Below are 15220 nucleotides of genomic sequence, written 5' to 3'. Positions count from 1 at the left end.
AGAAGAGGACATGGGACAAGGGATATCATTGCTTACATCAGATGTATCTTGGGTGAAAGCACAGAATACCAGAAAAATTTTACCCGGGTTTCATTGACTATGAAAAGACATTCTACTGTGTGGATCCTAACAAATTATGGATAACATGGCAAAGAATGAGAATTCCATAACACTTAATTGTGCTCATGTAGAACCTTTACATAGATCGAGGCAGTTGTTCGAACAGAACAAGGGGATACTGTGTGGTTTAAAATCAGGAAAGGTGTGTATCAGGGTTGTATCCTTTCAACATACTTATTCAATCTGTATGATGAGCAAATAATCTGAGAAACTTGACTATATGAAGAAGAATGTAGCATCAGGATTGGAGGAAGACTCATTAACAACCTGTGATATGCAGATGACACAACATTGCTTGCTAAAAGTGAAGAGGAATTGAAGCACTTACTGATGAAGATCAAAGATTACAGCCTTCAGTATGGATTACACATCAACTTAAAGAAAACAAAAATCTTCCCAACTGGACCTTGTAAGTAACATCATGATAAACTGAGAAAATACTGAAGTTGTCAAGGATTTCATTTTACTTGGATCCACCGTCAATGCCCATGGAAGCAGCAGTCAAGAAATCAAAAGACGCATTGCATTGGGCAGTTCTTTTGCAAAAGACCTCTTTAAGGTGTTCAAAATCAAAGATCTCACTTTGAGGACTAAGGTGCATCAGACCCAAGCCATGGTATTTTCAGTTGCCTCATATGCATGCAAAAGCTGGGCAATGAAGAAGGAAGATGGAAAAAGAATTGATGACCTTGAATTATGGTGTTGTCAAAGAATACTGAATATACCATGGACTGCCAGAAGAACGAACAAATCTGTCTTGGAAGAAGTACAACCAGAGTGTTTCTTAGAAGCAAGGATGGCGAGACTTCATCTCAAGTACTTTGGACCTGTCATCAGGAGGGACCAGTCCCTGGAGAAGGACATCATGCTTTGTAAAATAGAGTGTCTGTGAAAAAGAGGAAGACCCTCAATGAGATGGATTGACACAGTGACTGCAGCAATGGGCTTGAACATAGCAATGACTGTGAGGACGGCACAGGACCGGGCAGTGTTTGGTTCTGTTGTACATAGGGTTGCTTTGAGTTGGAACTGACTCAATGGCACCTAACAACAGAAATAACAATAGACCAGGATCAGTTTCTAGAGACTGTAAAACTCAGGCTGGGTGTTTTAATGACATATTTTCAAGTTCTAGCATACCCAAGGTCATTTAGGAAGGCAGTAGTTCCAGGCAAACCTAATTTTATATTCCTAACTGTTGATCTCCTGGGAATTGAGAATTACAGAACTGTATGGTTCATTTATAAAACGCCATGATTAAAGATGAACCCATGACTTTCACAGATGGCTACTACCAGACAGTGACATCCAAATTATTTTCAAGTACGATTACTAAAAAAAAAAAAAAAATTAACATAGGAGGAGTGTCTCACTTCTTAGATAGTCGCTGTATTGCCTTGTCCCCAACTGGTGACAAGCATCATTTTCTCTGACTGAAACCTGACCTCTTATTCCTTTATTGTAAACATTTAATAGAAGACGTTGTAAGTAATTCAACTATGCATTCTCCGATATAGGATGGAAAGAGATATCATAGGCGTATCTGAGTTTTAATTCTTTCTTCAAAAAAAAGTAAGCTTTTGCCTTTAAAATTACTTAGCTCTGAGTTAAATTAATCTAGGTTCTGAAAATAACACTGAGGATAATTTTTTAAACTCTAATCGAAACTTGAGGTGAACATAAGCCTCTTGTGTATGCTAATCTATACCAGCTTGGTCTCAATTTTTAATGTATGCTTCTGGTGCTAAAATTTGAATATCAAAGTCTTTCTAGGATCAGTTTTGGCTTTGGAACCAGACAGCCCCTCAGTACTGATGACTCTATCTTACAACAAAGTTGTTTTAGAACTTCAGGAATTAAACCATCTCATGGGGACCCAGGTAGACTTAATGAGCTTAAATTAGCATTCGCCTGGTGTATAATAGCAAAGGTCTGATTAACTTTCAAGGTAAAGAACAACTCACTCTTCATCTATACTAGTGTTATCTAAATTCCATACACATTTTGAATATACACAAGAATAATTCTACTTCATTCTCAGCATTTATGTGTATGTGATTGTTTTAAAAAAATAATTTTGCATTTAGACAAGAAGTTCTAAGTGGCCATAGTTGATAACCAAAAAAAAAAAAAAAAAAACACCAAACCCATTGCCGTCAAGTCGATTCCAGCCCATAGTGACCCTATAGGACAGAGTAGAACTGCCCCATAGGGTTTCCAAGGAGCTGCTGGTGGATTTGAACTGCTGACCATTTGGTTAGCAGCCAAATCACTTAACCACTGCACCACCAGGGCTCCAGCATAAGGTTATTGATGATCAGAATCCAGTTCCTCTTTCCTTCCCTCCCCTCCCGTACCAGTCCCAGCATCAGCTCATCAGCGTCTCTGTGAGACTCTCAGCAAGTCCAAATCCTAAAGGTTCAAACCTTCACCTAACCCCTGTAGTCACTGTGGTTTCCTCGTGTGGCATATTCAGGAGGAGAGCCGGCAGTATTTGTTCTGGTCACCCGATTAACTGGGACTCCAAAAAGAAAATTTGAATTTTGGCCTCATCACCTACTCCTTATTATAGCAACATTTTGGTAAACTTTAATGTAGACTCAGGGTAAACACTTTGATTTTTAAAAGCATCAGATAGGTGTAGCATGCAAGTCTTTTTGGGGGTAGCATACATACCATCTGGGAGGACCATCAGAGACAGTCCCAATTCATAGCCACACCTCGAGAGTCATTACTTCTCAGGTGCATGCTGGAACCTGACCCCTTTCGGAGAGCATCTCTATGTGTGTACCCAAATGTTTGTATGCATAAACAGGCACGTGCATAGAACAACAGGAATTCAGGGTGTCATGGACCTCCAGATTTTGATGAGACACCCCCTACCATTGACAGACTCAAGGTATAAATGGATAGGGAGGGAGAAGGGAGTAGTGGGCTTCCCCCTCATTCCCATACCACCCCCACCCCCAACCGGGCCTAACCTTGACTTTTTTTTAGGATGAACTTTTTTGCTCCCCATTCTTCTGTCTTTTCTCCCTTCCCGAGGTACACAAACTGTTACGCTCCAAATATAATAAATGATCAATTTATTGAAAATAAATCTAAATGAGTACACTAAGTTAATTTGTAATCAACTGGTTAATGTAGAATAAATTTTGAAAACATCTGTTTAAAATCATTGAAGCTCAGTTTTCCTGTAGGTTTTGGAATGAGCCTCACTCGTGCTAGGAGATTGTGTTTTAGGTCTAAAGGTTGAAACAAAAAGCTGAAAGCACATCAAGGGGTTATAGTAATGAATTGCAGGGCCACAAGGCAATATTTGATGTTATCTAGCCCTGGTGGTGCAGTGGTTAAGCTCTCAGCTGCTCACCGACAGGTCCGAAGTTCAAACCTACCAGCTGCTCCTTGGGAGAAAGATGTGGCAGTCTGCTTTCTCAAAGATTACAGCCTTGGAAACCCTATGGGACAGTTTTACTCTGTCCTATAGGGTCGCTATGAGATGGAATCAACTTGACAGCAATGCATTTGGCTTGGTTTATTATTAAGTAATAGTAAGTGATACTTTGGACATGTTATCAGGAGGGACCAGTCCCTGGAGAAGGACATCATGCTTGGTAAAGTAGAGGGTCAGCAAAAAAGAGGAAGATCCTCAACGAGGTGGATTGACACAGTGGCTGCAACAATGGGCTCAAGCATAGCAACAGTTGTGAGGATGGCGCAGGACTGGGCAGTGTTTCATTCTGTTGTACATAGGGTTGCTATGAGTCAGAACCAACTCAACGGCACCTAACAACAACAATTGTGAGTGAATCATGCAAACAGTTAACAAGCTTAGCTGCTACCAGAAAGGTTAGAATTCTGCCCAGAGGCTCCACAGGAGAAAGACCTAGAGATCTGCTTCCAAAAAATCAGCCACTCAAAACCCTATGGAGCACAGTGCGATCCTGTTCCACGTGGGGTTGTTCTGCATCCGAGTGACTGGACAGCAGCTGGTAGGAGTCCCTAGGTGATGCAGATGGTTAACACACTTGGCTGCTAACCGAAAGATTAGAAGTTTGAAGCCACACAGAGGCGCCTCAGAAGAAAGGCCTGGCAATCTACTGCTGAAGAATCAGCCATCGGAAACCCTCTCAAGCACAGTTCTACTCTGACACACATGAGATCACCATGAGTGAGAATGGACTTGCTGGTAACTGGTTACTGGTTATTCTTAAAATCCTTTTTTGTTTCTTAATCTATTTGTTTTAAAGATAGTCTTCATCTCTTTCAGGATAAAAGAGACCATAATTACCCTCTGCTCCGATAAAGTAAAGGATCAAATGAGGGTAATTTAAGATTTTATTAAAGAAATTTTAATAAACCAATTACTGCTCATGAATATGGATAATCATAAGGAAAAGAGCCATTCTGCACCTGAAGTAAAAATAAGCTATGTTTTAAATATATTTAGTATACGTAGTTATTTAAATGTCTTCTCAACTAAAGCTACTGTCAGAATTATATCTGGAACAGCAATAATTTTACACTGATAAGGGAAAGCTATTGAATGCATATAATTAAAATAGTCTATATTGCAGATGATATCACAGATTATAATCTGGAAGACATTAGCAAATTTTCATCAGCTAAATTAAAATTTGCTAGTGACTATCAGCCAAAATGCTAAAATGTTTTATTTTACCTTCAGATAAGAATAAAAGGTTTAGCTTGTTATGGATGCTGAATACCAGTGCAAACTCAGTTTACTCCACAGTTTTCGATGAATTGAACTTTTAGTATTACCCCAGCTCATTTAGAATTATTAAGGCATTAATATAAGAAAATTACCCAGATGTCACACCAGCGATAAGCCTTCTAATGCTAAACTGATTGTTTTTTAATGATCTGTATTTTTCTCTACCAACTAAATACAGACTTTCTATAGAATCAAAGTATATAATCCTATTTAAATAACATTTTTTATTCTCATTTGGATTTATTATTTATAACATCACATCTGGCATCTGCTATCTTATTCTTTCAAATCATTGCTTCGTTTTGCTAGTGCCATAATAGTCAAAGAATGTTTGTTTAATGCTTACAGCACACAGCATTCTATAATGGTTATATAATTTGTTTATTATGGCCTCTATTCATTTGGCACCTATTTGGTGAGCACCTAATGGGTGTCAGGGAGTATGTTGGGGATTCACTGGTGAACACGAAGTCCCAGCTTTCATTCAGTGAGCAGGGCCTGTGTGTGTGTGTGTGTGTGTGTGTGTGTGTGTGTGTGTGTGTGTGTGTTAGGGAGGGGACAGGGAATAGATGATAGAAAATAAACATGTAAATAAAAAGCATGGGAAATGTTAACTAGCAATGAGGTCTGTGCTGAAAATTAAAATGGGAGATATGACAGAAAGTGTCTGGAAAGATAGTTTAGATTGAGTGATTGCCAATTCAGAAAAGCCTCTCCAGTTTTAGCACATTTAAGGTGACATGTGGGAGCAGTGGTAGGTCAGTGGTAGAATTATCGCCTTCCATGCAGGAGACCCCTCATGTGTCTGTCAGTTTGTCATACTGTGGCGGCTTTCATGTTGCTCTGATGCTGGAAGCTTTGCCACGGGTATTCAATTATCAGGTGGATCACCCATGGCAGACAGGTTTCAGCTGAGCTTCCAGACTAAGACAGACTAGGAAGAAGGACCTGGCAGTCTACTTCTCAAAGGATTTAGCCAGTGAAAACCTTATGAGTAGCAGCGGAACATTGTTTGATATACTGCCAGAAGATGAGCCTCTCAGGTTGGAAGGCACTGAAAAGACGACTGGGAAAGAGCTGCCTCCTCAAAGTAGAGTCGACCTTAATGATGTGGATGGAGTCAAGCTTTCAGGAACTTCATTTGCTGATGTGGCACGACTGAAAATGAGAGGAAACAGCTGCAAACATCCATTAATAATCAGAATGTGGAAGGTATGAAGTATGAATCTAGGAAAATTGGAAGTCATCAAAAATGAAATGGAACACATTGATATCCTAGGCATTAGTGACCTGAAATGGACTGTTACTGGCTAGTTTGAATTGGACAATCATATGGTCTCCTATGCCAGGAATGACAGCTTGAAGAGGAATGGCCTTGCCTTCATCATTGTCAAACAGAACATTTAAAGATCTATCCTGAATTACAACACTGTCAGTGATAGGATAATATCCATTTGCCTGCAAGGAAGACCAGTTAATACAACTATTTTTCAAATTTTACGCACCAACCACTAAGGCCAAAGATGAAGAAATTGAAGATTTTTACCAACTTCTGCAGTCTGAAATTGACCGAACATGCAATTAGGATGCACTGATAATTACTGGAGATTGGAATTTGAAAGTTGGAAACAAAAAGATGGATAGGTAGTTGGAAAACGTGGCCTTGATGATAGAAACGTTGCCGGAGATCCCATGATAGAATTTTACAAGACCAACAACTTCATTGCAAATACCTTATATTAAAAACATAAATGGTGATTATGCTCGTGGACCTCACCAGATGGAATACACAGGAATCAAACCGACTACATCTGTGGAAATAGACTATGGAAAAGCACAATATCATCAGTCTCAACAAGGCCGGGGCTGAATGCGGAATAGATCATCAATTGCTCATATGCAACTTCAAGCTGAAACTGAAGAAAATTAGAGCAAGTTGACAAGAGCCAAAGTAGGACCTTGAGTATATCCCACCTGAATTTAGAGACCATCTCAAGAATAGATTTGACGTGTTGTAACACTAATGACCAAAGACCGGAAGAGTTGTGGAATGACATCAAGGACATCATACATGAAGTAAGCAAAAGGTCATAAAAAGACAGGAAAGAAAGAAAAGACCAAAATGGATGTCAGAAGAGACTGAAACTTGCCCTTGAACATCAAGTAGCTAAAGTGAAAGGAAGAAATGATGAAGTAAAAGAGTTGGACAGAAGATTTGAAAGGGAAGCTAGAGAAGACAAAGTTGCACAAAGACCTAGAGATAGAAAACTCAAAGTGGAGAACACACTCTGCATTTCTCAAGCTGAAAGAACTGAAGAAAAAATTCAAGCCTCGAGTTGCAATATTGAAGGATTCTGTGGGGGAAAATATTAAACAATGCAGGAAGCATCAAAAGAAGGTGGAAGGAATACACAGAGTCACTATACCAAAAAGAATTGGTCAACATTCATCCATTTCAGGAGGTACCGTATGATCAGGAACCAATGGTACTGAAGGAAGAAGTCCAAGCTGCACGGAAAGCAATGGCAAAAAACAAAGCTCCAGGAATTGACAGAATACCAACTGAGATGTTTCAGCAAAGGGATGCAGTGCTGGAAGTGCTCATTCGTCTATGCCAAGAAATTTGGAAGACAGCTACCTGGCCAACCAACTGAAAGAGATCTATATTTATGCCTATTCCCAAGAAAAGTGATCCCACCAAATGTGGAAATTATCGAACAATATCATTAATATAACATGCAAGTAAGATTTTGCTGAAGATCATTCAAAAGTGGCTGCAGCAGTATATCAACAGGGTACTGCCAGAAATTCAAGCCTGATTCAGCAGAGGACGCGGAACCAGGGATATCATTGCTGATGTCAGATGGATCCTGGCTGAAAGCAGAGAATGCCAGAAAGATGTTTACCTGTGTTTTATTGACTATGAAAAGGCATTCGACTATGTGGATCATAACAAATTATGGATAACATTGTGAAGAATGGGCATTCCAGAACATTTAATTGTGCTCATGAGGAACCTGTACATAGACCAAGAGGCAGTCGTTCAAACAGAAGAAGGGGATAACTGCGTGCTTTAAAGTCAAGAAAGGTGGGTGTCAGGGTTGTATCCTTTCACTATACCTATTCAATCTGTACGCTGAGCAAATAATCTGAGAAGCTGGACTTTGTGAAGTAGAACGTGGCATCAGGATTGGAGGAAGGCTCATTAACAACCTGTGTTACACAGATGACACAACCTTACTTGCTGAAAGTGAAGAGAACTTGAAGCACTGACTAATGAAGATCAAAGACCACGGCCTTCAGTATGGATTACACCTCAACATCAGGAAAACAAAAATCCTCACAAATGGACCAGTAAGCAACATCATGATAAACAGGGAAAAGATTGAAGTTGTCAAAAATTTCATTTTACTTGGATCCACAATCAACACCCATGGAAGCAGCAGTCAAGAAGTCAAAAGACGCATTGCATTGGGCAAATCTGCTGCAAAAGACCTCTTTAAAGTGTTGAAAAGCAAAGATGTCACCTTAAAGACTTAAAATGCGCCTGACCCAAGCCATGGTGTTTTAATTGCCTCATACGTATGTGAAAGCTGGACGACAAATAAAGAAGACCGAAGAAGAATTGATGCCTTTGAATTGTGGTGGTGGAGAAGAATATTGAATATTCCATGGACTGCCCAAAGAACAAACAAATCTGTCTTGGAAGAAGTAAAAACAGAATGCTCCTTGGAGGCAAGGGTGTGAGACTACGTCTCACGTACTTTGGACATGTCAGGAGGGATACGTCCCTGGAGAAGGACATCATGCTTGGTAAAGTAGAGAGTCAGCAAAAAAGAGGAGGACCCTCAAGGAGATGGATTGACACAGTGGCTGCAACAGTGGGCTTAAGCACAACAACTATTGTGAGGATGGCGCAGGACCAGGCAGTGTTTTGTTTTATTGTGCATACGATGGCTATGAGTCGGAACCGACTCAATGGCACCTAACAGCAACAACATACAGGAGACCCGGGTTCGATTCCCAGCAGATGCACCTCATACACAGTCAACACCCGTCTGTCCGTGAAGTCTTGTGTGTTGCTGTGATGCTGAACAGGTTTCAGTGGAGCTTTCAGACTAAGGCAGACTAGGTAGAAAGGCCTAGAGATTTACTACCAAAAACCAGCCAGGAAAACCCTGTGGATCCCAGTGGTCCAATCCACAGCTGTTCACGGGGATGGCGCAGGACCTGGGCGAACACAGCATTGACCAGTTTTAGGCTTCTGACCTCCGGAACTGTAGGAGAATGCCTTGTGTTTGTTGCTTTATGCCATTAGGTGTGTGGTAACTTATCGACAGCCGCAATTGGAGACTAATACAGAGCTATACCAAGTTTAACATGTTTGGCCATTTAATAAATTAGGAACATGAAGCATAACACATTTTTAAAAATTAAATATCATTTATAATCTCTATTTACATGTATTTTAGTTTAGTTACAAAGTTTAGCTGGATCCTCCATTCTGTATCTTTTAATTTTCATGGTGGAATTTACTAAGAGGATAGAGGAGTCATAGGGAATAAGAGAACAAGTGGATCTAGGCAGGAAGGAGAGAAGTAACTAGAAAAAATTGTTGTTGAAAGGGAAAGGAAAAATGGGCCCAGTGGACAAAGGAAAAGAGGGTAGGAAAGAAAGAAGAAAGGGAGGGAGCGATGGAGGGTGGAAGGAAGGGAGGAAGGGAGGGAGGGAGGGAGGAACGGAGGGAGGAAGGAAGGAAGGGAGGGAGGGAAGGAAGAAATCCTGCAACTGGTTTGCTGAATTCCCCCAAAGGAATCCTGCCAAGTTACATCTTTTGCTGAGTGTTCATCCAAATAGATGGTAAAATTGTCCCTGATCAGAGATCCACTGTAGTTCCAAAAAATTCTAGAAGTGCTTGTAAGTTGCAGATGTAAATTAAGATGGAAGGTACATAGATGTGGGTCAAGTGCCATGATAAATTAACTGGAATGTGAATCACAGATGGGCCAGCCTGGAAAGGTGCAATAAATATGAACTAAGAAACATCTGTCCATGCACAATTCCAAATTAAAAAAACCAAACCCACTGCCGTCAAGTCAATTCCGACTGATAGTGACCCTATAGGACAGGGTAGAACTGTCCCATGGGATTTCCAAGGCTGTCATCTTTACAGAATCAGACTGCCACATCTTTCTCCCGAGGAGCAGTTGGTAAGTTCAAACTGCCAACCTTCTGGTTAGCAGCCGGGCGCTTAACCACTGCACCACCCATTTCTATTTTACTAATTTAGCTTTTAGGGGAAATGTATTTTACGGTAAACATATCACACATATTTTCTACGTCTACAAGCCTCGAGTTTCAAGTGTTGGTGTTTTCAGAACATAATTTGGGAAAGAATTCATGGTTGGTTTCTGTACATTCATATTATATACTCAGCGGTTCAGACACACATACTTTGAAATGATATTCTTAAAAGTTATCCTAAATCGCTGAGGTAGACTTTCATTTTATTTTAATATGTTTGTTTCTTTTTCTTTTGGACAGACTACTTTTTAGGACAGTTTTCAGTTTACGGAAACGTTGCCCAGGAAGTAGAGCGCTCCCTTGCACCCTCCCACCCCACATAGTTTCTGCTGTCATTACCGTCTTACTTCAGAGCGTTAATGTGCTTTTTAAAATGGAAAAACAACACTTTTGTGAGACTACCAAAGAATGGAGGTCATCGTTGTGATTATTTAAATTATCCAAAATTTAGTAAAAATATTCTTAATGGGATTTATAAAGAAACTGCTTCATTTTTTTAAATTTAAAATAAGATAAATGACTATGATAATATTTCTAGTATTTCACCTCTGTCCAAATCAGAATGTAGTTTTGAGCACCTTCTGTTTAGCCTTGAGTATTTTTTGTGTACTTAGTTTAGGATGCTAAAAGCAATACAAAAATGCACACGAAGTGTACAGGAAAAAGTCTGCGTGCTAAAGCAAGCAAACAAACAACGAAACGGTTGCTGTCGAGGTATTTCCAACTCATGGCAACCCCATATGTGTCAGAGTAGACCCGTGCTTCATAAGGTTTTCAGTGGTTGATTTTTCTGAAGTAGATCACCAGGACTTTCTTCCAAGCCTCCTCTGGGTAGACTCCAACCTCTAACATTGTGGTTAGCAGCCGAGCTTTTTAACCATTTACACCAGCCGGGGACTCCACGCTAAAGCAAGAGAGGGCAAAGTTGTTCTATAAAGGGCCAGATACTAAATTCTTTAGGCTGTGCAAGGCATACAGTCTGTGTCAGAAATACTCAACTCTGCCCTTTTAGTACAAAAACGGTCATAGACAATATATAAGTACATGGATGTGGCTAGATCCAATAAAGCTTTATTTATAAAAACTGGATTTGCTCTCGGGCTGTAGTTTGCAACCAACCTCTACTGAAGGATTGATTTATACATGCTAGGCCCAAAAGACATTTTGTTTCCTTTGCATTTACTGAAACAAAATCCCCAGTAAGTATTATTTTAGAGTTGGTTGGAACGGTCGGTTTGTCTCCAGAGTCACATTTTGATAGAACCAGTTTACAGCTGTTAGTCGTTTTATTTAGTGATTAACAGTCAAACACTATCAACTTTCCAGTTCATATGTTTAAGGCCTTTGGATGGTGCGCCATGTACAATAGAAGAAACTAATTTTAAAAATTTCAGAAGTAGGTGCCTCTGTTTATTTTACTATAGCGCTGCTGTGGATGAAACACAGTCTCATCTGAGTAGAATGTATTGAAAGCTTGTTAAATAAGTTCGAAGGTGTGTTTCTAAAGACAACCACACTATTTTATTCACAGTAACTGCGGTGATGGTATGTTTTCGGCTTAGTCTTCAGGGAGCATATATAGTCTTTCTTTCATGGGAAAATAGAATAGTATTCTCTTTTACCGTTTTGTGTACTGTTTTGAACAATGTATTGAATAATTATTTTAAAAGGCATTTTCAAATGCTCTTACAACATATATGCAATACTTTTGACCTTTTCAAAACTTAGTCCCCTAAAACAATTTCCAAGGCCAACTCTTCAGACAGGGATTGGACTGGACTGTGGGACATAAAGTGATACTCGTGAGGAATGTGCCTCGTAGCTCAAGTGGATACAAGAGACTAAACGGGCAGCTTCTGTCCGGAGGTGAGATGGGAAGGCAGAGAGGGTCAGGAGCTGGTTGAAGGGACATGGGGAGTGAGAGGTGGAAAGAAGGAGTGTGCTGTCACAGTATGGGGAGAGCAATTAGAGTCACATAACAATGTATGTATAAATGTTTGTATGGGAAAAAATTTTAAAAAAAACTTCATCCAATTATAAGTTCTCTTTAAAAAAAAAAAAATGAGGCCTCAAACATTCCATCTCTCCTAAAATTTGCTTTTGCTCTGCCAACATCAATCATTGTTATACTCTGTCTGTTGCAAAGATGCCCTCCACTTTCTGCTAGTCCCTTTGCAGTTATTTAAGGCAGACCATTCTGTAGGTTTTCTTTGAGCATTGCTTTCAGAGAAAAGCTGACAAAGCTGTTGCAAGTGACAGCAAATTTTCATTTCTTATTGGGCCAGTTGACATCAGAGCTGATGCTGGATTCTTCTAAGATCCTACGTGATGGTGGCTGGTTTAATAAGGAAGCTGAGAGAAACAGAGGCCCCATGTACACGTTGAGTTCTTGGATAAGACAGAAATGCTCTACTTTTTTTTTTTCCTCAAAGGTCAGTGGCTGTTGAGTCGATTTCAACTCATGGCAACCTTATTTGTGTCAGAGCAGAACTCTGCTCCATAGGGTTTTCAGTGGCTGATTTTTTGGAAGTAGATCACAGACCTTTCTGGCCCGCTTCAGATGACTTTCAGATCTCTTGGCTCTTGTCTAGAATTTGGGAACCTGCGCCCACTGCATTCATGGCAAACGGAAGCCTGGTTGGTACCCTCAGTTCAGTCAGATCTCTCAGCCTTGGTTACTCTCCGTGATGAAACAAAGATAATCATATCGCAAGTTCTCTGCCCTCTTGTCCGACTCCCAGTGGGTGCACACAGATGCTCTGAAATTAAGGGCCCATCCTAGGATGCCTGTCCACACTATCTTAGACCTCCCTGCCAGCTTTCATTAACTAGAACAGGAGAACTGCTTCAAGATGAGAAAAAATACTGGCCACCAACAAGCTCTTTTTGTGTCTCTTGCAGGAGTCCTTTGGAACCTCTCGTCATGCGATGCCCTCAAAATGCCCATCATCCAGGACGCCCTGGCAGTGTTGACCAACGCAGTGATCATTCCCCACTCCGGCTGGGAAAACTCGCCTCTTCAGGATGATCGGAAGATCCAGCTGCATTCATCACAGGTGCTGCGCAATGCTACTGGGTGCCTAAGGTCAGTCCTTGGAGTCCTGACGAAGCCAGTCCGTGGCTACGTGCGCCTCCTTCTGTGGGCTTCCTGTGATATTCTATCACCTTGCACTCCCTCTGCTTTCGTAACTTCCATCACTGGTTTACTAAGGATCAGACTCTTCTGGAAAGATGAATGTTGGTATGGCAAGGGAGTATAAGAAGTTAGCAAAAGAGAATTTCTAATCAGGTTCTGAAGAGATATAGGCATCTCCCACCACCCTGTACGTATGCCAGTACTTGATTTAGTTAAAAGTTTTCTTAGGTGTGGGATAAAAAATAAACATTTTCATTCCAGCCGAAAATAAATCGCTTTGTTTGTCTGAGAACAACAGTTCACAGTAACTTCATGTATTATATCATTCGTGTACGATAACCAGGCAGGCCGATGGGGTGGGGAGAGTCTGTGGCTGATACATAAGGTTCTAGTTAACTGTCACCGTAGCTATTTTTATTCACTTTTTTTTCCCTTAATTCTCTCTGTGACTGCAAAAGCCTGTACTTCTTAGAAGAGTTCTTTAATAAGGCCAGCTGTGCTCAATGTTTTTTAAATAATGAAAGTAGCATACGTGTTGCATTCTCTCCTGATGCATTTCTACACACACACACACAAAAATCATTCCCCAAAAGTCTTGAGATTTCTTAGAGTCATCTTAGTGTTTTATTTAAATTTTTACTCTTAGCAAAAAAAAAAAAGTAATGATCAAGATTCAGCGCTTCTTAAACTCTAGACACCGCGCACCCAAGGATGTTATGTTTTGTACCAAAGTTGAAAATCTCTGCTGGGTAAACTTAATGGTGGGATGGGGCAGAACAGGGTGATTTTAAAACACCTGGTCAAAGAATCTGTATTTTAAAAGTAAAGCGTACCTGGTTGCTTTAGCTCGTGGCTCAAAGCTGTTGTTTATCCTGTAGATGGTCAGTTTCTGGGCGTAAATCCAGTTTCCATGGAGACGGAGCAAAACCCCGTCAGTGACGGTCATAATCATGATCTCATGAATATGTACAGCGGTGTCCTGGGCACCGTTCTTGAGCAGGGTGTGTGTGCTTCTGTCAGTGTGTCTATGGCGAGCAAGATGAAGGAAGAGTCTGCCACGGTTAACATCTGTAGGCATGGCCGGGCATTAAAGGGTACTTCTGGCGAGACGGCTTCACCTCCACATCAGGAAATAATGAACTTTGACAGGTTTTCTCCAGAGTAGGCTATAGCATAAGCCAAATTTACAGCTCTCTCAAGCCCCCGTGAGGTATCCATTTTATAACCTCTTAAATTCTATTGACCCTCAGAAAACTCCTCCCCCACCAGATGAAATATAACTCTTCCTAAGCTAAAGTTATGGTGGCGCAGTGGTTAAGCATTTGGCTGCTAACGAGAAGGTCGGCAGTTCAAATCTACCAGCCACTCCTTGAAAACCTTACTGGACAGTTCTACTCTGTCCTGTAGGGTTGCTATGAGTCGGAATCGACTCGACAGCAATGGGTTAAGCTAAAGCTAGGCACTTCTTTTTTTTTTTTCTTCTTTTTTTATTGTATTTTAGATGAAGGTTTACAGAACAGATAGTTTCCCATTAAACAGCTAGTACACATATTGTTTTATGACAATGGTTAACAACGCCATGACATGTCAACCCTGTCTCTTCTTAACCTTGGGTACCCTATTACCAGCTTTCCTGTCCCCTCCTGCCTTGTAGTCCTTGTCCCTGGACTGTTGTGCCCCATTAGTTTTATTTTGTTTATGGGGCTGTCTAATCTTTGGCTGAATGGTGAACCTTGGGAGTGACTTCATTACTGAGCTAAAAGGGTGTCCAGGGGCCATACTCTCAGGGTTCTCCAGTCTCTGTCAGGCCAGTAAGTCTGGTCTTTTTTTGTGAGTTAGAATTTTGTTCTACATCCTTCTCCAGCTCTGTCCGGGACCCTCTGTTGTGATCCTTGTCAGAGCAGTCAGTGGTGGTAGCCGGGCAC

The 15220-nt window shown here is 40.7% G+C and overlaps 1 protein-coding gene across 2 annotated transcripts in view; it reads left to right on the top strand.

Moving 5' to 3' along the window:
* The window catches only part of CTNND2 (catenin delta 2), a 993502-nt gene that overhangs the window by 727301 nt on the left and 250981 nt on the right, over positions 1–15220 (top strand). For both annotated transcript variants that reach the window (XM_004380288.2, XM_004380287.3), the window contains one exon: positions 13061–13244. In XM_004380288.2, the coding sequence (XP_004380345.1) occupies positions 13061–13244 (184 nt within the window). The remainder of the gene's footprint in view (positions 1–13060; positions 13245–15220) is intronic.

Source organism: Trichechus manatus, unplaced genomic scaffold (assembly GCF_000243295.1).
Source record: "Trichechus manatus latirostris isolate Lorelei unplaced genomic scaffold, TriManLat1.0 scaffold00072, whole genome shotgun sequence".
NCBI classification, from domain to species: domain Eukaryota; kingdom Metazoa; phylum Chordata; class Mammalia; order Sirenia; family Trichechidae; genus Trichechus; species Trichechus manatus.
Note: the sequence above shows the minus strand (reverse complement) of the source record. Positions and strands in the feature narration are given on the sequence as shown.